The sequence below is a fragment of the Tamandua tetradactyla genome (assembly GCF_023851605.1).
Source record: "Tamandua tetradactyla isolate mTamTet1 chromosome Y unlocalized genomic scaffold, mTamTet1.pri SUPER_Y_unloc_1, whole genome shotgun sequence".
Taxonomy (NCBI): Eukaryota; Metazoa; Chordata; class Mammalia; order Pilosa; family Myrmecophagidae; genus Tamandua; species Tamandua tetradactyla.
The window spans coordinates 98,876-125,574 of NW_027518259.1; the positions used below are offsets into that span (position 1 = coordinate 98,876).

General features: G+C 39.3%; 1 protein-coding gene across 3 annotated transcripts in view; it reads right to left on the reverse strand.

Moving 5' to 3' along the window:
• The window catches only part of LOC143673050 (uncharacterized), a 57,559-nt gene that overhangs the window by 18,860 nt on the left and 12,000 nt on the right, over positions 1-26,699 (reverse strand). For 2 of the 3 annotated variants that reach the window (XM_077147425.1, XM_077147423.1), the window contains 2 exons: positions 18,776-19,023; positions 18,255-18,391 (listed from right to left, as the gene is read on the reverse strand). In XM_077147425.1, coding sequence (XP_077003540.1) covers positions 18,255-18,391; positions 18,776-19,023 — 385 coding nt within the window. Of the gene's footprint in view, positions 1-2,432; positions 2,599-18,254; positions 18,392-18,775; positions 19,024-26,699 lie in introns of those variants that run through there. The other variant, XM_077147426.1, reaches the window with a different exon arrangement.

The following is a 26,699-nucleotide window of genomic DNA, read 5'->3' on the forward strand; positions in this document are numbered from 1 at the left end:
CCCATATGTACATCAATAAGTCTGAACAAAGGGCCTTTATCAAGGTTAGAGGTAAGCCGATCTGTTTCTTAATTAAATTGGGGACTGTTCTAGTTTGCTAGCTGCCGGAATGCAACACACCAGAGACGGATTGGCTTTTAATAAAAGGGGATTTATTTTGTTGGTTCTTCAGAGGAAAGGCAGCTAACTTTCCACTGAGGCTCTTTTCTTACGTGGAAGGCACAGGATGGTCTCTGCTGGTCTTCTCTCCAGGCCCCTGGGTTCCAACAACTTTCCCCGGGGTGAGTTCTTTCTCCACCTCCAAGGGCCCGGGCTGAGCTGCAAGTGCTGAGATGAGGAATGCCAAGCTGCTAGACTGTGCCACATTGCGTTCTCTCATTTAAGCACAAGCCAATTAAGTTAAACGTCACTCATTGCAGCAGACACGCCTCCTAGCCGACTGCGGATGTAATTAGCAACAGATGAGATTCACCTACCATTGGCTCATGTCCACAGCAACAGAACTAGGTGCTTTCACCTGGCCAAGTTGACAACTGAATCTAACTACCACAGGGACAATATATTCAGTTCCCCCTTGAAGATTCAGGACCTTTATCCATTTCCTAAATCTCTATTGAGGGGGTTGGCAGCACCCTCTCTTCTTCTCTAACTGCTAAACAAATCATATGCTCAATAGAAGATCTCACATTCTCCCAGCAGTTCCCTATAATCTCTACCTGTCCCTCCCCACTCCTAAGCCATGACATTTTATACAAACTTCACTTTCCATTTCCTCACTGACATCATCTCTCTACTTACTCACCTTCTAGAGCACTTAAAGCAACAAGTCCTAACATTCCTGCTAGATGAATTCCTTCAAGTCACATTCCAGGACTTCCAGTGGCAGCAAATCTAGTCCTTATTTTACCCCTGTACCTCTACCTAAACCATGGCCTCTTTACTATTCGCACCAGCTCTTCCTTTTGCTATCTCACTTTGCTTCCCTTTAAATGCCCAAACCACCCCTTATTATCATCTCAGAGGAACCATCCAGAGAACAGCTACAGCAGTCAATCATTCTGAAAGTTGGATATGCCCTGAATCCACCCACACTCACAACCTTTCCCTACTTGCCTTTACTTTAAGCCCTGAAACTTTTATGAATCCATCTACAATGTACCAGCTGTCTTAGCTGATGGGTTGCAAACCTCCCTTCAAATCTACCAGAAAGTAAAGATATATCTATTCTTCATCAAATTATAAACAAAATAGAAAACTCAGACTCTATTGGCATAATTACAATTTTAGTAAATAAGTCCTTCTTCTGCTTTAAACATCTCTCTTCGTGACCCTTTGCAGCTGAATTAGGACATATGCCAACAACAACATGCAATTATACTTTAGTCTTTAATACAACCACCTTCAATGACATTTGAATCAGCAAATACAGAGAAAGCATCTCAATGTGAACTTTATTGGGGATCATGCAGGCATTAACAAAACCCTCCCATGCACATCATTATTTAAAAACCATAGTGAAGATACTTTATGTTTTAACAGCTGTTATAAACTATCTGAATTATTTAGGCTGGGAACCCAGTCAGGTCAAGTATATGATTTAATCAATTCAAAACTCAAGGAAGACCCAAAAAATCAAATCTCTTCACTTTCCTTTTTTGTTGAAAACAAAATTAACCTTTGATATCTCCAGCCCTCACTACGCCCCTCTATGCCTAAATGTAGTGTATGATGGAACCCAAGTATTCAACTTTTCTACCCATATGTATTTATATTTCATCTGCTATGAACCTTCAATAGGTACTAGTTTTTATTTCTTATATGGGGATACTGCATACTTAGTACGTCCTTTTGTATGGACATGGACCTGTACTATAGTATCCACCATTCCTAACACTACTATCTTAAAACCCCAAGAAATAGCCTCCTCTGGACAAATACCTAACCCAGGCTCCTGTCTTGTAACTTCACTCCAACCTCAAAAATGAGAAAAAAGGCAATTCTTGGAAGATCCAGAATTTAGAATTCATGCTCATGACAACCCTATTTTAGAAAAACATGGCAAAGGACACAGCATCTTTCATTGGCTATTTTGGTTTTAAGGAATTCCACTATTCGAACAATCACTTTTAAATATATCCCTCACATTACAACTATCCTAGAATGCAACCACATGAGGTTCTGATAACCAACAGCAGGAAATAGTCTTTCTTCAGTTATTCTATAAAACAGGAGAGTATTAGATGTTCTCACCACTATCACAGGAGGCATCTGTACAATCATAAATGAAACCTGCTGTTTTTACATTAACAAAACTGAGCAAGTAGAAGAAAATCTTAAAATTCTAAAAGAAAACGGAATTATTCCAAAAGCCCTGAATGCTAATTATAGGAAGTAATCATGGCTATTTTCATTTCTCTCCTATTTAACTTCACCGTGAAAATCATTTCTTGTATTCCTTATAATACAATTATTGTTGTTATTGTTGGTTCTTCTCTTTGGCCCTTGTCTCTTACAGCTCTTCTTCCACTTCATATACTGAGTCATCCAGTCAATAACTCAAGAATACATTAATGATGTCTCCTAAAACAAAAAGGTACAGGAATAACTTTTTCTCCTGTCATAAGGTACCTTTCTGGTCACTTCCTAAATTTTTCCCCTCAGGACAAATATGCCCTATTTCAGCCAGGAGCAATTGCAAAAGTAGGACCATTGCCCCTTTCTCCCTATTACCAAAAAGACTGAAATGTTACTCCTGGAGAACAGGACCCCTGATATCCAGAGTGTAATCTACCCCTGGCAAATATTTCAGAAAGCCTCTCTCACCCCCAACTCACGCCAGCCTGACAGCTCCTTCACCCTCCTTCAGCTGCCTTTTTGTGATAACCTCTCATAATCCAACCTCCGCTGTTACTATGTATTTTTGTATACATTACTATGTATTTTTGTAGTAAACTCCCCTTACTTGCTATCTATCCTCCAGCATTTACAACCTGTATGCTTCAGGCAGTGCTTAAATTTTAACTTTACCAATGGAACACTGTCAGCTCTTAACTTAGCCCCCTAATTCTGAAAGCTAGCCAACAGAAACTTATGTAACCTTTGCCCCAACCCCAAACCTTAAGTCATGAAAACCCAATTCTGCCTATTTTGTGCAACCTCAGCATGGCCATTTCTTTCTCTCTGAAAACACTGTCCAGGCGGCTCTGTTTCTCCCTGAAATAAAGCCTTTGCCTAAATTCCTTGGCTCCCACCTTGTTCCTGGTGAGTTTCTGCATTTAAGTCTAATTTAGCTACTCTCTAAATTCTTTGTATGGATAAATTCTGAAGCAGACATCTGCACAGCTCAATCTGCAAAAACTGGGAAAGTACTTCCTTCCTTTCTTCCTTTGTTTCTTTCTCTATATACAAGTTAAGGAACATGTGTCAACTTATTAATTCCTGTGATAATTTAAAATATCAATATGATAATGTTGTGAAATAGATTACAAACGTACAAAGAAACAGGAAATTAGAGCCAATATAAAGGAGTATAATAAAGTGTTAGAAACCACCAATAAAGAGGGCTAGAATTGGGAATAACAAAAAACTTCAAAAATTAGTCCTAAATACTCAAAGACTTAAAGGAAAATATGGATAAATGACTACAGAAAATTAGAAAATGACAGATAAATAATCCCAGGAGAATTTAATAAAGATATAGAAATCTTGAAAATGAACAAGCAGCTGTTGACAACAGTAACACAAATAATTATTCTAAGGGTTTAACCAACAGACTGGATTTGGCAGAAGAAAAAAATTAGTGAACTTGAAGACAACAGAAAGCAAGTGGTCTGAGGTATAAAAAGAAAAAAGGAATAATAAAAGTGAACTGAACCTGAGAACTTCATGGGACACCATCAAATATACCAATATACCATTATGGGAATCCCAAAAGGAGAAAAAAGAAAAGGACAGAGGGAATATCTGAAGTAATAATGGCTAAAAAGTTCCCACACTAAATAGAAAACATGAATATATACATACATCAGTGAAGCTCAATGAACTACAAAAAGAGTAAATCCACATAGACAGAAAACACTGACATAAATAATTACCCAAAATATCAATTGCAAAAAACAGAATTGTAAAGGTCCCATAGAGAAAGTGGGAGCATGTTACAATCAAGGGAGCATCATTAAAATCAATGTTATCTCTCACTGGGGAAGTCACAGAAGGAAGAGGGCAGCCAGATCACATATTTAAAATACTGAAAGGAAAAATACTTCCAAAGATGAATCTGAAAAAAATCCTAGATCCAGAAAAAAAGTTGTCATTCAAAATAAAGAAGAGATTAAGACAATCTCAGGTAAATAAAATCAGAGGTAATTCTCACCACTGGACCAGAAGTGCATGAAATCATAAAGAGTTATACTGTAGCAGGCAAGCCCCTGTTTGCTCAGGCCATCTCCCCTTTGAAAAGTCTCCCAGGCCCGGAAGATGGTCAAAACTGCACACAGACAGGATGCTCGCCACAGGAACTGCTGAAATTTTATGTTAGCAGGACAAGTAAAATTCCTGTAGAGAACCCTCTTCTGTACATTGCATGTAACCAAACACTTCCCTTAAAAGCCTGTGGCAACCCCTGTTGGGGCTCAGATTTTCAGAGGTGACTTGGCTGAGACCTATGCACACAGACTAATAAAGCTTGCTTCCTGAAACCCTGGAGCTCAGTCCTGGCTCATATGGTGTTTCGTGTAATGTTCCTGGAGGCTTGCAGCCTTGTCCCTGATTTTGTGCAACATTTCTGGGGACCTGTCCAGGATCAAGTGGCTGGTGATAGTCTCACGTACTTCACCTGCAGCAGCAGTATCACCCAGACCAGAGACCTGATGGAATCCTGTGCCGGCACTGGGGACCTTCCCTATCTTTTGTAATCCTGACTTTCCTGGGTGGGGCACTCATCACCACCAGAGCAGCAACAGATCCAGGACAGGTTCTGGAACCAGGTTTCTGGGACACTGCCCATCTAACTGGTAAGCACCTGGGTACATTAGGTTTCAGCTCACTCATAAAAGGCTACAAGGAGCCTGAGTGGAAGGGGAACCTCCCAAGACTCTCTGAGTATCTGTCCAAAGTACCAGGGGAAATGGAAGTCTTCAGGTTCAATTTCAGGAAGGATAGTCCAGGATGGATGCTGGAGTGTGTGCATGTGATTGCGTGAGTGAAAGGAAGTCCAGACCATAGGAGCCATGCACTGGGCTGTGATTGAGTTCAGACCCTGCAGCTCCAGTGACCCTGCTAAGGGCTAAGCCAGACTGAATGAAGCAACAGTTTGTTCAAAACCCTTTGTTGTTTGTCTGTAGTTCTCTTCCTTATCACTGGCACCACTGATATGGGAGGGGAAGTCAGTAAGACATTACGGTGCATGATGTCCAACTTTAGGAACGCTTTTACTGATGACTGGGGACTCAAACTGACCCCTGGGCAACTTAGGAATCTGTGTGAACTAGAATGGACCACCTTCAGGGTAGATTGGCTGTCTGAAGGGATTTTTGAGTTAGAAAAGGTGAAGGCAGTTTATGGTGTCATGTCAGGGATGCTTGGAAACCCAGATCTGGAGGTGACAAAGAAGAAGTCAGGGTGGATAAAGCTTTGGCTTTGATGGACAGTACCAAGTATTTCTCACCCAAGTGATGGAGAAGTTCTATAAGGAACCAGGTGTCAAGCCCAAGGTCCCAGTTTCATACAGTGCACCAGAAGAAGAAAGCCCCCCACCTTACTTCATGCCACCAACACCTGCAGCCCTACTGAGCTCCTCCATAGTGACCCCAATTCTCTCAGCAGCCCAGAAGTATCACCTAAGGCTCCACTGAGCCCAGCTGTACCTGGACTCCCTAAGCCATGGCAGCTGCAGCCCTGGCCAGGTCAGCCACTCCACCAATGGTCATGTCCTTAATACCTCTGAGAGTAACCTAAGGAACCAGTAACCAGGACAGACCAGGTTCCATATTTTTAGGCCCCGAGAAACCCATGGTCAGAGTAAAATTAGGGGGCCAAACAGTGGACTTTTGGTGGACTTGGTGCCTAACATTCAGTGATAACCCAGCCCCTGGGGGATGCCCACCCACTTTCCAGTAGGACAATAGACATAGTATGCTGGTACCACCAGCACAGTGTGGAAGCAGCCATTCCTGAAGGCCAAAGAGTGCAGCATGGGGACCACTCTGTCATAACAGTTCCTCTACATGTCTGAGTGCCTGCGGCCACTACTGGAATGGGAACTTCTCTGAAAACTTCATCATGCCCAGCTTATTTCTGGCCCCAAAGGATAAGTCTTTTTAAAACTGATGGCCCACAAAGCTGGAGTCTAAAGTGGGAGAGGAGGTCTGCCCTAGCCTGGCCATTCCTGGCCATTCCAAGTGTCTGTGCTGAGCACAACCCACCAGGTCTAGCTAAACACTGCTCACTGGTGATAACTGCCCTGAAGCCCATGGCACAACTTGTGGCAGTGCAACAGTATTTGATCCCTCAAAAGGCCCTGAATGGGATTCAAGGCCATTTGGCATGGCTAGAATTCCAACCAGAATATCTGGCCCTGCAACTTCCCAGGGAACACCCCACAGCTACCCATGAAGAAAGTTCAAACAGGGGAATTTCGCCTGGTCCAAGACCTGTTAGCAGTCAATGCAGCCACGGAAACCATTCACCTTGTGGCTCCTAACTTGTATACCCTCCTTAGTCTGGTCCCAGGGAGAGCCAGATGGTTCTCGTGCTTGGACTTGATGGATGACTTCTTCTGCATCCAGGTAACCCCAGTCAGCCAGGAAATATTTGCCTTTGAATGGGAAAGGCCCTCCATGGGAACCAGAAGACAGTATACCTGGACTCGGTTGCTTATTAGGAATTAAAAAACTCGCCCATATTTTTGGGCAAGTGCTAGGAAAGGACTTGCAATCATTCCCAGTCAAAGATTACAAGTGCACTGTCCTATAATATATAGATAACTTCCTGCTTGCTGCTGTATCCCTCAGTGACTCATCTAGTGAGTGAGGAACAGAGTGCCTTCTCTATCACCTAGACCAGACAGGGTAACATGTGTCCCAGAATAAGGCTCAAATCTGCCAGCAGGAAGTCAAATCAATATCTGGGTTTATACCTATAGTTAGGGACCTGAAGCCTGGGACCAGAGCACAAATGAGTAGTGTGTGCCATCCCCACACCAACTTACAGAAAACAGACCAGGGAGTTTCTAGGGGCAACTGGGTTCTATAGACTCTGGATCCCTAACTATGCACTCCTAGCAAGACCACTCTCCAAAGTCACAAAGAAAGGCTACAAGGACTCATTCCAGTGGGGGACTGAACAAGTACATGCTTTCCAGCATCTAAAGAAAACACTCACATAGGCCCCAAGAGCAGGGGAAAGGATATCAAGCATGGGCCAGAAATCCTGGCCTTACTGGAGGCAGTCTGGGCCCCCTCTACCATGGCTCTCATCCATTGCCATAGCCACCAGAAGGGAAACTCCTTAACTGCAAAAGGCAACTGCAAGATGGACTCAGCTGCCAAACAAATGGCACTAGGACAGCTGGTGTTACCTCCAGAATACAAACTGCTCTTTGCTCCCCTCAACTCCCTATCCATTAGAGTGGTGGGGGGAAAACCCAAGCTATTCCAAGTCATAGGGTGACAGGCTAGTGAGGGAAGAAGAAGAAATGCCATGATGGAGGGTGGGTCCTGCACAATGAACATACAGCCATCCCTGAAAGCCTAAGCTGGCCCCTAGTGAAAACATTCACTATCAAACTCATTTTTGGAAGAAGACCCTCACTGCTAGTTTGGCCACTCACCTCCACATACCCAAGCTCCGCTCTTGGGTGAAGCTAGCATGTATGAGCTGTGTCACTTGCCAGAGAAACAATGCCACACAGCCTAGTGCCAGGATGGAAATGAGAACAACCAGTTAGCAGGTCTAAGTCTATTCGAAGATTTACAGATAGACTTCACAGAGCTGCCGTGGGCCCAGGGATATTATCTCCTGGTATTCATCTGTACTATCTCAGGTTGGGGAGAAGTGTACCCCACCTGTTCAGACACAACCCAGGGGGTGCCGTGAACCCTACTGAAAGACATCATTCCTCAGTATAGAATACCACTTACCATCTGCTCTGACAATGGCCCCGCTTTTGTAGCCAAGACCCTCTGAAAGCTAGTAAAAACCTTGCAGATAACTTGGAAGTTCCACACTGCCTATCAGCCTCAAAGCAGCAGAAAGGTGTAATGGATGAATGGAACTGTAAAGGGACAACTGATAATCTGCCAAGAAACAAAACTGACCTGGGTACAGGTGCTCCCTGTAGCTCTGTTTAGAATTACCTATGCCCCAACAATGAAAATAGGTTTCTCCACTTTTGGACTAGTATGTGGAAGGCCACCACCCTTTACCTGACCCTTGCAGGGAAATCTCAGAGAAATTGGGAACTTAAGCCTCACCCAACACTTGGTTCAGCTGGGAAGGGTTCTAAGTGAGTTGAAAGGGAAAGAATTAGAAGCAGTGTCCAAGCCTTTCAGCATTTACCTGCCCCCCACATACATAAGTTTGCATGGGGGGACATGGTATGGGTTAAGGATTAGAAAAAAGTCTCTTTTCAGCCCCAATGGACAGGCCCTTACCATGTTGTTTTAGCAACCTCACACTGTCAGAGTTGTGGAAATCAACCCATGGATTCACTCTCAGGTCAAGAGGACCACCACAGACAACCCCTGGTGGTGCATCCCAGTCCTGAACACCTTACATATATCATTCTTTGGAAGCCACTGAGCCCTTCTCCATCACAGCCAAGATCAGCTGACCAGTCTGTGAATGAGGCCTGAATGGCCATTGTTGCCCTGCTCTAGCTAACCAGAAGCAGCTAGTCAATGTACAGCTGAAGCTTGAGGAGAATTCTAGACCTGTTTCAGTCTCCCTGGAAGCTGACTGATCTAAGCATGGCCAAAGATTGAGGAATAGAGGTATGGACATCCCAGCCTGCTGGGTTTGTGGACTTATTGCCTTTTTTTCTTGCTCTTTACACTTGTTCTTCATTTAGCTATCTTAGTCCTTCTGGAAGTGGGATGCCTGGAGTTCTTTCCCAGAAAAATTTCACTTCAATATGTTGGGATCCTTTCTATCCAGTTACTCTGTAACTGTCATCATGTTTCTCACCCTCATAAGTTTGCTCATTGTCCCTGTGGTCCCTTCAGGAGGGGATGATGCATGTCAGGCATGTCTCCAAACTGTTTATTCTGGGAAAGAGGTAAAAACCACTGTAGTATACTATCACCATGCCACCTGCCCAGGTCAGACTTCAACATGCACATTAAACACCATAAAATACTCTCTCTACCTAGGTACCTTAAAGTGCCTCAACTCCCAGTGGCCAAGTACAGAAGGAGGGTATTCCCTATTTTGGCAAGGATTGGCTATATCATCTAGCACTTCACCCAGAGAACGGGTCACTCTAAGATTTAGCATGTGCATGTCCTTATGATACTATTTCATCATTGGTATCTCTTCCATAAGCATAGGAGAGTGCCTCCAGTCACAGCCAAACTTCACCATGGCTGCCCCTCTTGTAGTCACTATAGCTACTCCTTTGATCCTACCAAATACACAGGGAAGCCAGTAATGGCTCTTGCAGTAATCCAACATTTCCACTACGATGGAACATTGAGGGGCTGCCAGGGACTAGTAGCCAAAAATTCCTTTACACTACACAAAGAAATAAAAGCCCTCACTGAAACCCAGATGGAAGCCCCCACTACATTCATAGTCAGTCAAAATAAAGCACACAGGCCCCAGAGCAGAGCACAAAGTTTCCAACTTCCCATGGTTACTGCAGAACTAGATTTGTAGAAAAATCTGTTCATTGAATTTGTCGAGCATATTGCCTCCTTCCTCAATATAACACCATGCTATATTTGTGAGGGTATGGATATTGGGGAATCAGTGGCCTTGGATAGTACAAGACTGGGGAAGTCCAACCCTCTAAACCTTACTCTTCCAGACCTTCCCAAGCCCCAGGGTAGGTTGGTGGACTATAGCAATGGCAATAATAGGTAAATGCTGTGTGGCACAATGGGATCGATCATTCTCCAACCCCATCAGGGAACTGTGTGCTCAGTAAGGCAAGTTCTTCATGGCGGTGCAGATTAGACAGTCTGGGAAGGGGATGAAAATGCCAGCAAAGCTACCTCTTATAAAATGCTTAATGTAACGAGGTATTGGAACCATGTAAATACCCACAACTCTTGGCAAGTCCCTGCCAAATTTTACTGGATATGTGGAAAAATGGCCTATAAACAGTTGTCCCCTGGGTAGACAGGGTCCTGCACAATTGGGACCATTTGCCCAGCTTTCTTCTTGGCCACTCCCTGTTCTGGGGTAGCCAGCTTGGGTACCCCAGGTGGGCACCCATCAGAGAAAAATGGGGAGTGGCAGATAAACATCCAAATAGGGAGTTGGGAAGATAATGTGTGGCCCGTGGAATGAATAATCCAATATTATGGGCCTACCACCTGGGCTCAGGATGGGTCATAGGGATATCAAACCCCCATCTACATGCTCAACTGTATCATCTGCTTCCAAGCAGTTCTGCAACTAATAACTAACAGAACTTCACAGGCGCTAGAAGCCCTAGCCGATAACCAGGACAAAATTCAGGCAGCCATTTACCAAAACCGGCTGGCCCTAGACTATCTCTTAGCAGATGAGGGAGGAGTCTGTGGGAAATTCAACTGGACTGACTTTTGCCTCCAACAGTTCATCAAATAGATGAACAAGGAAAAGCTATTAGAGAAATAACCAATGAAATAACAAGAACTAGCCCATGTCCACATATAAACATGGAAAGGGTGGAACCCAAGTGATCTGTTTGGAGGATGGTTCTCTATGTTCGGAGGGTTCAACACCCTAATTACTAGTGTCCTAGGCCTGCTAGGTATATGCCTCCTTGTCCCATTGCTTCCAGTCACTCTTAATAAGTAGCTTACACCATTCCATTGAAGCCTAATAGAAAAGCAGAACTTGGCAAAAATCCTGACAATATGGAAGCACTAATACTGATCCCTACAACTAGAAGAAAATGAGGTATAAAAGATGTAATTGTCCACTAGTGTGAATAAGCATCAAAGAGGGGAAATGTAGCAGGCAGCCCATTTGCCCAAGCCATTTCCTCTCACAGAAGCCAAGCCCCTGTTTACTCAGACCATCTCCCCTTTGAAAAGCCTCCCAGGCCCTGAAGACAGTCAGGACTGCTGGTTAACAGGATGCTCACCCAGAAACGGTTGAAATTGCATGGAGGGAGGATAAGAAAAATTCCTATAGAGACTGCCCCCCCCTTCTGTACATCAAATGTAGCCAGGCACTTCCCTTAAAACCCCGTGACAACCCCTGTTGGGGGCTCAGACTTTCAGAGGTGACTCAGCTGAGCCCTGTGCACACAGACTAATAAATCTTGCTACCTGAAACTTCAGAGCCTCAGCCCTGGTTCATCCAGTGTTTTACATAATGTTCCTGGAGGTTTGCAGGCTTGTCCCTGGTTTTGCACAATTGGTCAAGTTAAAAAGAAACATGCTAGACAACAGAATGAGTACAGATGAAGAGAATTCAAAAATATATCACATTAGTGTCAAGTTGTTCTGCCAATTGGCAGATTTGATGGCAAAATAGAAGTTTCTATATTAATAGTGGGAGATATCAATATACCACTTCTGATAATGGATAAAATAGTCAGACATAAGATTAGTAAGGATATAGGATTTGAACAATACTATAAACCAGGCAGAGCAGAGCTATATAGAATTATAAATTCAATCACAAGCATGGATCTCAAATATGCATGAATCGTTGTCTAGAATATATATTTGGTCAAAAAAAGTCTCAACAAGTTTTAAAATACTGAAATCATACAAATTATCTTCTCTAGTTAAGTGGAATCAAGCTAGAATTCAAAGACAGAGATAGAACTGGAAAAAAATCACAGATTTATGGAATTTAAACACTCAAATAACAAATGGATAAAAAAAAGAAATGAAAAGGAAAATTAGGAAATATTTTGGGTAGAATGGAATGAGAGCAGAACATAACAAAAACCTGTGGGCAGAATCACTGCTGAGGGAGAAATCTATAATTCTAAATGTTTACATCGAAAAACTCTAAGAAAGATCTTAAATCAGTGACCTATCCACACCTGGAGGAAACAGAAAAAGGACAGCAAACTAAACAAAAAGAAAGCATAAAAAGGAAATAAGATGAGAATGGAGATAAATGAAAGGCACGAGAAAAACAGTGGAGAAAATCAATGACCAGAATTGGTTTCCTGAAAATATCAATAAAATTGACAAACCTTTATCTAGACTTAAAAAGAAGAAAAAAGAAAGGATGCAAATAAATCAGAGATGAAATGGGAATATTACTGCCAACATTTACGAAACAAAAAGGATTATGAGGGGATATAATCAACAAATGTACACCAACAAATGAATCAACCTAGATGAAATGGACAAGTTTCTAAAAACACATAGAGTATATACACTGACTCAAGATGAAACAGAAAATATGAACACTATTGATTTATGTAAATACAATAAAAGTAATCAAAACTCTTCCACAAAGAAAAACCAAAGACCAAATGACTTCACTGGTGAATTTTACCAGATATTCAAAGAAAAATACTAGTCCTCCTCCAGCTCTTCGAAATAATTGAAAAGGGGAGGAAATTTCCTAGTATAGGGCCAGCATCACATTAATACAAAAGACAGAGAGGGATGTCACAGGAAAAGAAATTTACAAGCTAATGTTGCTTATGAATATAGATCTAAAACTCAACAAAATACTACTAAACTGAATCCAACAGTATCAAAAGGATTACATACTATGATCAAGTGGTACTTACCCCAGTAATGCAAGAGTGGTACAAAATAAGAATGTCAATTTTGTAATGCATCATATTAACAGAATAAACAGAAAAATGAACTACATGATCTTCTCAATTGATACAGAAAAACATGTGACAAAAATCCAGCATTGCTTCTTGATCAAAAAACTCAGAAAACTAGAAATAGAATGAAACTCCCTTAATATGATAAATGGCATATATGAACACCCACAGTTGACATGATACTCAATGGTAAAGGACTTTCTTCTATAACAAGAGCAAGATAAGGACGTCCCCAGCAACCACTGCTATTTAACACAGCCCTGGAAGTGCAGGTCAAACCAATTAGTCAAGAAAAGAAAGAAAAGGCATACAATTTGGAAAGGAAGAAGTAAACTATCCCTTTTCACAGATTACATGTTCCTGTATATACGAAATCTATAAAGATACTGTAAGAATGTACTAGAATTAGTGAATTAATTCAGCAAAGTGACAGAAAACAAAATCAATAAATAAAAAACTTGGTATTCAGAAATTAACAATATGATAAGTAAACAATTTCATTTTCATTATCAATTAAAAGAACAAAATATCTAGGAATAAATTTAATCAAGGATATAAATGACTTATATGCAGAAAGCTTCAACACATTACTCAAAAATATAAATAAGACCTAAACAAATGGAAAGATTTTCTGTACTCATGGATTGGAATACAATATTAAGATGTCAGTGCTACCTAAAGCAATTTACAGATTTAACACAATCCTAAGAAAATTCCAATGCTTTTTTCACAAAATTAGAAAAACTAATCATCAAATTCATGTGCAAAATCACTCTTAAAATAGCAGAATTGGAACACTTACATTTCTATATTTCAAAAGTTATTACAAAATTAAAGTAACTAAAGACAGATGATATATAACCAATAGAATAGAATCAAAAGAGAAATAAGCTATAACATCTATCCCAACTGATTTTGGATAAGACTACTAAGTTCATTCAGTGAAGAAAGAAGAGTCTCTTCAAAAAAAAATGGTGTTTATACATGGATCTCCTTATGCAAAAGAAAGAAAGCAAACCACTACCTTATACTAGTTACAGAAATGAACTCAAAGTGCATCAGAGAAATATAAGAAACAAAACTATACAACTCTTTTAAGAAAAAATGGGAAAACATATTCATATCTTTCACTAGGGCTGTGATTTCTTGAATTTTCTCCAAAAGCATGAGTAACAAAATAAAAATAGCTAACGGGCTTCATCAAAATTAAAAGCTTTTGTGCATGTAGGGACCATTATAATTGAAGTGAAATTTAATCAGTAGTGTAGGAAAAAATATTTGAAAATCAAATATCTGATGAGGGTTTAAAATCCAGAATATATATATATATATATATAAAGGTATGCTAGAACTCAACAACAAAAAAGACAACCCACCTTGTAAAATGGATGAAGTATTCAAATACAAGTTTACCAAAGAAGACATGCAAATATCAAGAAGCAAATGAAAAGATGTTTCCTCATTAGCCGTTAAGAAAATGCACATCAAAATCACAATGAAAGCGGGCCATGGTGTCTCAGCAGGCAGAGTTCTAGCTTGCCATGCCAGAGACTCAGGTTTGATTCCTGGTGCCTGCCCATGAAAACAAAACAAAACAAAACAAAAAAATCACAATGAAGTGCTACCTCACACTTAGTAAAAAGTTATTTAAAATGTGAAATAAAATCTGGGTACTATGTGGATAAATTAAATCATTATATCCTGACAGTGAGAATGTAAAATGGGGCAGCAGCTGTGGCATACAGTTAAACACAGAAATAATATAAGACCTTGGCAAAATCACTTCTAGTTCTACAACCAAAAGAAAAGAGAGAAGAGAATTGAACAAACAGTTGTACAGTAATGTCCATAACAGCATTATTCAAAAGAGCTTAAGGCTGAAGAAATCATCCAGCAGATGAATGAATAAACAAATCTTAGTCTAAGGAATGAAATCCTCATACATGCTGCTGCCTGGATGAACATTAAAACATCATGTTGAATGTAATGAGTCAGAATCAAAACAGATATTATATGCAATAGAATATGCAGACATCTACAAACAGAAAGTAAACACCTATTACCAGTGTTGGGGAAGAATAGTTGTTAATACAAAATGTGTAAGGGTTTCTGTTTGGGGGAATGGGAAAGCTGTGCAATGGACGGTGGTGAAGGTAGCACAATATTGTAAATGAGATTAATCCCACCAAATGGAATGTTCAGGAATAAATATGATAGGAAAGTTTATGCTGCATATAAGTTTCCATGACTAAAAAAAAGTTGAAAGAGCATTTAAAGAGATAATGACAATGGAATCAATTCATGATCATGGCTTGAATCTAATAATGGGGGGAAAAGGGCCCCAAAGGACATCACTGGGACATATGAATATATGGTATACAGACTAAAAGTTTTCTATCAATGTTCTTGAACTTGATAACTGTACTTAAGGTAGTTACATAAGTGAATATTCTTTTTCTTAGGAAATACACATGAAAGTAGTATGTACTCAAGGAGTATGATAAATAGATAGGTAGGTAGACAGGCAGACAGACAAACAATTAGATGATTGATAAACAAATATATAGATAGAATGATATAGCAAATGTGCCAGAATGTTATAATCAGCATCTGAATATTTGGGGTATCTTGGAGTTCTCTGTATAGACTCAATTTATTTTTATGTTTCAAATGTCCCTCAAGTCTGAAATTATTTTAAATAAACAGGTTACATGAAAAAATCCTTATGAAATGATGGATGATAATAAATATCAGCTGATGCATACTTTAAGGAGTTTCAGAATGTGAGACTTGGTATGAAAAATATACTTTGGATAAAAAAGGAAAAACCAAATAACAGAGGGAAAATTAGAGAAAATTCACAATTTCAAAAAATCAACTGCATACTCAACATTTTTTTTCACACTCAACTTTGGGAGTTGCATTTAGATAAAGCACAACTTACGCAATAATAGTAGCAGGTAGCCCCCGTTTGCCCAAACCATTTTCTCTCACAGCAGGCAAGCCCCTGTTTACTCAAGCCATTTCCCTTTGAAAAGTTTCCCAGTCCCTGAAGATGGTCAAAACTGCATGTTGACAGGATGCTCGCCCCGGAAATGGTTGAAACTGCATGTTGGCAGGATAAGAAAAATTCCTGCAGAGACCCCTCCCCTTCTGTATATCAAATTTAGTTTAGCACTTCCCTGAAAACCCTGTAACAACCATTACTGGGGCCTCAGACTCTCAGAGGTGACTTGGCTGAGCCCTGTGCACACAGACTAATAAAGTTTGCTTCCTGAAACTTTGGAGCCTCAGTTCTGGTTCATACTGTGTTTCACATAACATTTCTGGAGGTTTGCAGCCTTGTCGTGGTTTTTCACGCAACACTAATAATTAGGTGATCCCATCATATCTGCTACTATAACTCTGGTTCAAGTCATCATTTTTTGTTTGGTGTCACTGCTTCTCCCTCATGCCCAGCAGCAGCCCACGATTTGCTCTACTCCTAGAGCTGGAATGATAGAGTAAAAGCCAAAGTCTTCACCAGTCTCTGATCTCACCTCCTAGCATTTTTTTCTTTGTTCATTCTGTTTCCTTCCTAAAATACTCCTAATATATCAAGCTCAAAAAATGTGTTGTTGTTGTTCTATTTGGAATTCTTTTCCCTCAAATAACCACATGGCTTACTTCCTCAAGAGCTTTAGGTCTTTGCTCAAATGATTCATTATGGAAAACCATTCTGTGATTCCCCTATTTAAATAGCATATTCTCAGTATCTATCATCTATTATTTCTTGGAAGTACATACTATCACTGGACATTGTACTCTTTTGTTTGCTGACTGTCATTTATCAATAATATATAGGTGTCATGAGGATAAACAGAATTATTTTTCAACTGCTATATGTTAGCACAATAACAAATAAAGTGGTTATGCACTCAGTGTTTATGAATGAATGAATCCTATGGCTCTTGAATTAGTCTACTGCAGTTAATTATAAAGTGGAAATAGAAAAAAGTTTGAGAAAAGGTTCTCAAATAAATCTGATTTCTTAATTTTTGAAAAGGTATTCTTCATATATCACTCACCAAAACAGAAAATATCTCATCCTTCTAAAATGGCACTTTTATCTTAAAACCTAATTAAATAATTCCATATACTAAAATTTCACAATATGATCCTGGGTACTGTTTTTGTACTCATTTCAGCTATTTCTCTCCTACCAAAAATTTCCTCCCAAATTTTTAGTGCCCATATATTATTAATACTTTAAATGCTCTTCCTATATTAGTACAGCTTATCCATAGGGTTGACAGCTACTGTTCTTTCAAAATGGATTTTAAACATCTCCTTCAACTAGTCATAAATAGGTAAAATTAATTATTTCTTCATTGTGCCTCTACTATAATAGCAAAAATTACTGTAAACAGTAATTTTCATTAGATTTCTATAATTGGTAACGTTATATTGTACTAAATTATGGCACTACACTATACAGTCTATTTCTTTCTTAAATAATAAGCTCCTTGAGTACTGTGCTCAGGCTTGGATCTTCTGATATCTGCCATCACAAAAGTCTCTTCTCACTCTGAATCTATAATAGAATTCTTAGGTTTGCCTCTCTTAATTTCAATATTTTTCTTATATATTGATTTCAAGTATTTCAGACTTGACAAAAATTCTAGTTATATGTTTATATATAAAGAACATATCATCTCATTACTCCATCTCAGACTTGAATGGTAAACATTGCCGTAACATGAAAATTCTAAATTTCAAATGCCTTTAATAGTTTTGCATTTCCTATTTATCTTGCTTTAAATGTCTTTCTAACCTCTTTATTCTTCTTAAATTTCATGTCTTTCATACCTAAGTATTACCCTCTCCAAAACCTACTATATGACCTTCCATGTTAGGCTTCTCTTTAAGAACAGGGTCACATCAGTTTAAAAGATATTTATTTTTATACATGTGTATTTCATCACTAACTACATGTGATGTTACTTTTGTATTATCATGAATAAATAACAATTATCCCTCATAACTATTTTTTAGGTACTCATTTTAAATTGTTGAACAGAATTCTATTTGTATTGTAAACATAATCCCCAGATCGAAAACATAATTTTGTCTATTCTTTCCAAAGCTGTTTTTTCTTTAATAACTTCTGTATGTTCATAAATTTTCAGTAAACATATTCATGACTTGTTTGCTTATTAGTAATCCTAGGAATAAATTTCTCTATGTATCCTCACAGAATTTTATGTATATTTCTACATTCTCCTGCCCCACCAATAGTAACTTGGCCCTTAAGTACCCAACAGTCTTCTTGTGGCTGCCTCCAGATGTGCAAGTTGTCAGTTGTAGTCAAATGGATATGTTGATGGTGGCAGTATGAGAGGTCCAGCAATTTAAGAGACAATTTCTTGTTAATGGTCCCAAAGTTACTGTGGTCTGAAGGAATAGAGATGGGAAGGATCATGCAACATAGAATATTACATTTTTTAAAGATTTTATAAAAAATAGCTCCCAAGCCTTTCACACTATAGATTTCAAACACATAATAAAATGGAGTTCCTGAGATAATATGATAATTTTATATACCCATGAACTTCTTTAGCTTTTCCTGAATCCATTCTCTACAAAGTAATAGAATACAGAATAATTTTAATATCTGATACTGTCACTTTCCTGTTTAGGACTCACTTTATTTCCCTAGAAAGGACAATATAAAGTCAATTATTTATAGGCTTATTTTAAGCTCTTTTAAAATGTCTGTATTTTTGCATAATATGAACTACATTTATGATACAGCATAATATTACTCTTGTGGCTTACTCTGATACTGGTATACCCTGCAGTGTCTGTACTGGCCATTATAACAGCTCTTCCAGCAGATGTTGTAAGTGTGAGAAAGTGGCATTTCTTCCCTCTTTATAGGGTCTTGAAGGAGGACCACTCCTATGTTTCCTTTAGTTGGATCAATTCCAATTTGTGGATCAAAGCTAAAGTGCAGGCAGATTTTATGGCCAAACAGTGTGTCTTCTTGGCCAATGACTCCTGAAGTGTCAAATGGCAAATGTTTCCTAAGGGAATAAAGAGAAGAACAATACAATAAAATAAAAGTGATAAAACAATTTCTTTAAACTTTCGTTTAAGGTAAAATGTTTGTCAGTATAATGTCCTTGTTTACTTGGAAATATAATTCAACATCTACTCTATATTCCTGTATATTGACAGTCTACTTTACAGGCTTTCCACAGAGATATTGCAACTGTGATTCCAGACTACCACAATAAAGTAAATCACATGATATTTTTTGGTTTTCTTGTGCAGATAAAAGTTATGTTGAGAGTATACTGTAGTCTATTAAATGTGTCACAGCAGCATTAATTCTAAAAACCAGTGTATATACCTCAGTGAAAAAATACTTTATTGCTAAAAATGCTAATCATTATCTGAGCCTGCAGCCATTCATAATCTTTTTTTTTTGCTGTTGGAAGGTGTTGTGTGCTGATTATTCAGGGTGGTGACTACTGAACCTTGGGGTGGCTGAGGCAGTTTCTTAAAATAAGAATAAAATGAAGTTTGCCACATCAATTGACTTTTTCTTTCATGAAAGGCTTATCGCATGTAGTTTATTAAATGATACTGGAATGAAATATGCCAGAAAGGCAACACCTTTTTAAATGGGAATGTAAGTTACAAGTTCACAGTTCTAAGGCCATAAAAATGTCCAAACTAAAGTATCTAAGGAAAGATGTCTTGACTCAAGAAAGGCTGATGGCATGTGGAAACACCTCTATCAGCTGACAAGTCACAAGGGTGGCATCTGTTGGTCCTCTGACTTGTGGTTTCAAACATCTTCTCTAGGGGCATTGTGTTTCTGCATCTCCAAACATCTCTGCCTGTATCAGCTCTGAAGCTTTTCCCAAAATAGTTTCCTCTTAAAGGGCTCCAGTATATGACCCACTTTGAATGGGAGGAGGAGATACCTCTCAAAGTAAAACACCTAATCAAAAGGTCCCAGCAATAGTTGGGTTGGTCACATTTCCATGGAAACAACTTATTCAAAGTTCCCAACCTAAACAAGAGGTCTGCCTCCGCAAAACTGGATTGGGAAAGAAAATGGCTTTTCTGTAGTACATAACAATATCAAACCAGCACACATGCAATGCTGTTTGAAGAGTACTTTACTTACTCTTTTTTTCAAAATTGGAGTTAATCTTTTCAAACTTTGCCATTACTTTATTAACAAACTTTGTTAATAAAATAATAAATTTATTTTAACAATAATTTTAAGAACTTTATTGTAATTTAAACAATATTCACAGCCTATTCACCAGGAGTAGACTCTATCTCAATAAACCATCCCTTTGTTCATATCTATTAAAAGAAACCCCTCATGCGTTCAAGTTTTTTTCATGAGATTTTGGCAATTCAGTTACATATGCGAACTACAACTCTAATTCTCTTGCTGTTTCCATCACACCTGCAATTACTTCCTCTGCTGAAGTCCTGAACCCCTCAAAGTCATCCATTAAGATTGGATAGCTTCCTCCAAACTCCTGTTAGTGTGACACACCTTTCCATGGGTTACAAAAGTTCTTAACGGCATCTAGAATGGTGAATCCTTTCCAGAAGGTTTTCAAATTATTTTGCCTAGATCCATCAAAGGAATCACCATCTGTGGCAGACACAGACTTACAAAAAAAATGCCTATAAGGCTTAAAAATTGAAGCTTCTCCTTGATTCATGGGCTGCAGAATGGATGCTTATTAGCAGGCATTAAAATATTAATCTCATACATTTTCACAAGAGCTCTTAGCACTGTCAATGAGCAATATTTTAAAACGAATCTTTTTTTCTGAGCAGTAATTCTCAATAATGGGCTTAAAATATTCAGTAAACCATGTTATAAATATATGTATAGTAATTCAGGCTTTGTTGTTCCACTTAGAGAGCAGAGGCAAATTAGCATAATTCTCAAGGGTCTTAGGATTTTCAGAATGATAAATGAGCACTGTCTTCAACTTAAAGCCACCATTTCATTAGTTCCTAATAAGAGAGTTAGCCTGTCATTGAAGTACTGACGCCAGGCACTGACTTCTCCTTTCTAGCAAGAAATTCCTAGATTTTGGCTTTATCCAATAGAAGACTGACATTGGAAATCTGTTGTTCTTGTAACCACTTCATCAATGACCTTAGCAAGATCTTCCGGATAACTTGCTGCTGCTTCTACATCAGCATTTGCTGCTTCACCTTGCACTTTTTAAAAATTAATTAATTAATTTTTTAAACATCATAACATACAAATATGAGCAGTTTTACCATATGGATCATTCCATTCTTGATATATTATCAATAACTCACAATATCATAACATAGTTGTATGTCCATCATCATGATCACTTCTTAGAACATTTCAATTCAGAAAAAGAAATAAAAAGAAAACACAAAAAAATTCATACCATACCCCTTACCCCCCCTTTCATTGATCACTAGCATTTCAATCTACTAAATTTATTTTAACATTTTTTCCTCCTATTCTTTATTTTTAATCCATATGTTTTACTCATCTGTCCATAAGATAGATAAAAAAAGCATCAGACACAAGATTTTCATAACCACACTCACACTGTGAAAACTATATCATTATACAATTATTTTCAAGAAACATGGCTACTGGAACACAGTTCTACCCTCCAGCCTCTCCATTACACCTTAACTAAAAAGATGATATCTGTATAATGCGTAAGAATAACCTCCGGGATAAACTCTGGACTCTGTTTGAAATCTCTCAGCCATTGACACTTTATTTTGTCTCAATTTCTCTCTTCGTCCTTTTGGTCGAGAAGGTTATCTCAATTTACCTCACACTTTAATGTTATGGAAATGGCTTCTTTCCTTGAACTTCATGAACCAATCTCTGCTACCTTCAATGTTTTCTTTTGTAGCTTCTTCATCTCCCTCAGTTTCACAGAATTGAAGAGAGTTTGGGTATTATTCTGGATAAGTCTTTGGCTCAAGGAAATGTTGAGCCTGGTTTGATCTTCTGTCCAGACCACTAAAACTTTCTTCATATCAGCAATAAAACTGAATGGCTTTCTTACCATTTGCATGATCAGTAGAGCAGCACTTTTCCTTCAAGAACTTTTCCTATGCATTCACAAGCTGGCTAACTATTTGGAACAGAAGGTTTAAATTTAAACCTATCTCAGCTTTCAACATGCCTTCTTCATAAAACTAATAATTTCTAGGAGGCGGGGCCAAGATGGTGGCTTAGTAAGGCATGTGCATCTTAGTTCCTCCTCCAAAGCAACTACTAGGTGAATGAAACAGTGCAGAACAGCTCCCGGGGCCATGACAGGTAATGGACACACAGCGTACCCCAGTCTGGACTGGCTAGTCTGACTGCGAGACTCGGCTGCGGTGAGATCCCCGAGCGGCGCGCGATTTCCCGAACAGCGCGCGATTTCCCGAACAGCGGCAGCTGTGGCGGCCAGAGCTCCTCCCTCCCTCCTTCCCAGGCCGGCTGAGAGTCTTGGAGAGGCAAGTTTCCCAAGCTGAGGCGGCCAGCGCCCCTCTTTTGCGGGCGACTTCCTGGTCCAGTGGGGAATTCCACAGGCCACGGCAGCCGGTGACCAATGCCCCTCCCCCACGGGTGACTTCCTGGTCCGGTGGCGAATTCCCCGGGCCCGCTGCGGCCGGCAACCAGCCACAGGATCCCCTCAAGCCGCGGAAGCTGACGCCCCCAACACACGCGGCCCCCCGAACCAACGGAGAGAATTGGATCGGAAATCCCCAGGCCGCGGAGATCGGTGACTGGGGGGATCCCTTCCAAACATGTGAGACAAACGTGTGCCACGAGTGCCACCTACTGGGCAGGATAAGAAAACAGAACCCAGAGATTTCACAGAAAAATCTTTCAACCTTGTTGGGTCCGACACCCAGGGAAATCTGACTAAATGCCCAGACGCCAGCAGCAGAAGATAACGGTGCACGCTCAGAAGATTGAGAATATGGCCCAGTCAAAGGAACAAACCAATAGTTCAAATGAGATACAAGAGCTGAGACAACTAATGCTGAATATACGAACAGAAATGGAAAACCTCTTCAAAAATGAAATCGATAAATTGAGGGAGGACATGAAGAAGACATGGGCTGAACATAAAGAAGAAATAGAAAAACTGAAAAAACAAATCACAGAACTTATGGAAGTGAAGGACAAAGTAGAAAAGATGGAAAAAACAATGGACACCTACAATGATAGATTTAAAGAGACAGAAGATAGAATTAGTGATTTGGAGGATGGAACATCTGAATTCCAAAAAGAAACAGAAACTATCAGGAAAAGAATGAAAAAATTTGAACAGGGTATCAGGGAACTCAAGGACAATATGAAGCGCACAAATATACGTGTTGTGGGTGTCCCAGAAGGAGAAGAGAAGGGAAAAGGAGGAGAAAAACTAATGGAAGAAATTATCACTGAACATTTCCCAACTCTTATGAAAGACCTAAAATTACAGATCCAAGAAGTGCAACGCACCCCAAAGAGATTAGACCCAAATAGGGATTCCCCAAGACACTTATTAGTTAGAATGTCAGAGGTCAAAGAGAAAGAGAGGATCTTGAAAGCAGCAAGAGAAAAACAATCCATCACATACAAGGGAAACTCAATAAGAATATGTGTAGGTTTCTCAGCAGAAACCATGGAAGCTAGAAGACAATGGGATGATATATTTAAATTACTAAAAGAGAAAAACTGCCAACCAAGACTCCTATATCCAGCAAAATTGTCCTTCAAAAATGAGGGAGAAATTAAAACATTCTCAGACAAAAAGTCACTGAGAGAATTTGTGACCAAGAGACCAGATCTGCAAGAAATACTAAAGGGAGCACTAGAGTCAGATACAAAAAGACAGAAGAGAGAGGTATGGAGAAGAGTGTAGAAAGAAGGAAAGTCAGATATGATATATATAATACAAAAGGCAAAATGTTAGAGGAAAATATTATCCAAACAGTAATAACACTAAATGTTAATGGACTGAATTCCCTAATCAAAAGACATAGATTGGCAGAATGGATTAAAAACAGGATCCTTCTATATGCTGTCTACAGGAAACACATCTTAGACCCAAAGATAAACATAGGTTGAAAGTGAAAGGTTGGGAAAAGATATTTCATGCAAATAACAACCAGAAAAGAGCAGGAGTGGCTATACTAATATCCAACAAATTAGACTTCAAATGTAAAACAGTTAAAAGAGACAAAGAAGGACACTATATACTAATAAAAGGAACAATTAAACAAGAAGACATAACAATCATAAATATTTATGCACCGAACCGGAATGCCCCAAAATATGTGAGGAATACACTGCAAACACTGAAAAGGGAAATAGACTCATATACCATAATAGTTGGAGACTTCAATTCACCATTCTCATCAATGGACAGAACATCTAGACAGAGGATCAATAAAGAAATAGAGAATCTGAATATTACTATAAATGAGCTAGACTTAACAGACATTTATAGGACATTACACCCCACAACAGCAGGATACACCTTTTTCTCAAGTGCTCATGGAACATTCTCAAAGATAGACCATATGCTGGGTCACAAAGCAAGTCTTAACAAATTTAAAAATATTGAAATCATACACAACACTTTCTCGGATCATAAAGGAATGAAGCTGGAAATCAATAATAGGCAGAGTGCCAGAAAATTCACAAATACATGGAGGCTCAACAACACACTCCTAAACAACAAGTGGGTCAAAGAAGAAATTGCTAGAGAAATTAGCAAATACCTCGAGGCGAATGAAAATGAAAACACAACATATCAAAACTTATGGGATGCAGCAAAGGCAGTGCTAAGAGGGAAATTTATTGCCCTAAATGCCTATATCAGAAAAGAAGAAAAGGCAAAAATTCAGGAATTAACTGTCCACTTGGAAGAACCGGAGAAAGAACAGCAAACTAATCCCAAAGCAAGCAAAAGGAAAGAAATAACAAAGATTAGAGCAGAAATAAATGAAATTGAAAACATGAAAACAATAGAGAAAATCAATAAGACCAGAAGTTGGTTCTATGAGAAAATCAATAAGATTGATGGGCCCTTAGCAAGATTGACAAAAAGAAGAAGAGAGAGGATGCAAATAAATAAGATCAGAAATGGAAGAGGAGACATAACTATTGACCTCACAGAAATAAAGGAGGTAATAACAGGATACTATGAACAACTTTATGCTAATAAATACAACAATTTAGAGGAAATGGACGGATTCCTGGAAAGACATGAACAACCAACTTTGACTCAAGAAGACATAGATGACCTCAACAAACCAATCACAAGTAAAGAAATTGAATTAGTCATTCAAAAGCTTCCTAAAATGAAAAGTCCAGGACCAGACGGCTTCACATGTGAATTCTATCAAACATTCCAGAAAGAATTAGTACCAACTCTCCTCAAACTATTCAAAAAAAAAAAAATCGAAGTGGGGACTCAGAGAGAGAGCAGAGAATGCCGCAGCACCATGAAGCAGAGAGTCCACCAGCCAGTGACCTTTGGAGATGAAGAAGGAAAACGCCTCCCGGGGAGCTTCATGAAACAGGAAGCCAGGAGACCAAGCTAGCAGATGACACCGTATTCACCATGTGCCTGTCCAGCCGAGAGAGGAGCCCTGACTGTGTTCGCCATGTGCCTTCTCACTTGAGAGAGAAACCCTGAACTTCATCGGCCTTCTTGAACCAAGGTATCTTTCCCTGGATGCCTTTGATTAGACATTTCTATAGACTTGTTTTAATTGGGACATTTTCTCAGCCTTAGAACTGTAAACGAGCAACTTATTAAATTCCCCTTTTGAAAAGCCATTCCATTTCTGGTATATTGCATTCTGGCAGCTAACAAACTAGAACAGATTTTGGTACCGGAGAATGGGGTGTTGCTGCTGCAGTTCGTATATACCAAATATGTTGGAACGGCTTTTTAAATGGATAAAGGGAAGATTTTGGAAGAGTTGTGAAAAGCTTGATAGAGAAGGCCTAGAATGCTTTGGAGAGACTGTTGGTAGAAATGAGGACTCTAAAGATGCCTCTGATGAGGCGTTAGACAGAAATGAGGCACATGTTATTGCAAACTGGAAGGAAGGCAATTCTTATTTTAAAATGGCAGATAATCTGGCAAAATTAACTAGTGGCTTTGGCTGGAAGGCTGATTTTAAAAGCCATGAACTTGGATATTTAGCAGAAGAGATCTCCAAATTAAATGTCAAAAGTGCAGTCTGGTTTCTCCTTGCAGCTTATAGTGAAATGCGACAGGAAAGAGATAAGCTGAAAACTGAACTCTTGAGTAAAAAGAAACCAGAAATTGAGGTCTTGGAAAATTCTGGGCCTACAGAAAGGGAGACTCCAGAGAATAGTGCCCTATATGAGGTCTTAACCAAATGTGAAACCAGTCAGCCATTTCAGAGAAAGTCAGGATTGGACATGGAGTTATCCAGGAAGGATTTGTGGAAACTCCTTATGTCTGATGGGCATGATCCAAGGCTACTGCATAGAAAGCCAACGAGAGTGCTGTGGGACCTGTATAAACAGAGCTGCTGCCAGTCTGGACTGGGAGATTTAGAGAAGGGACACATTGGAGGAAAAATAACTTCAGAGGCAAAACCATGGAGGCTGGAGTCTGAAGTCAAGAAGCCTCAGGCCAGGAGAGTGGACCCACCCAAGCCCGTGGAGAGGGTGAGTTTGCCCCAAAGG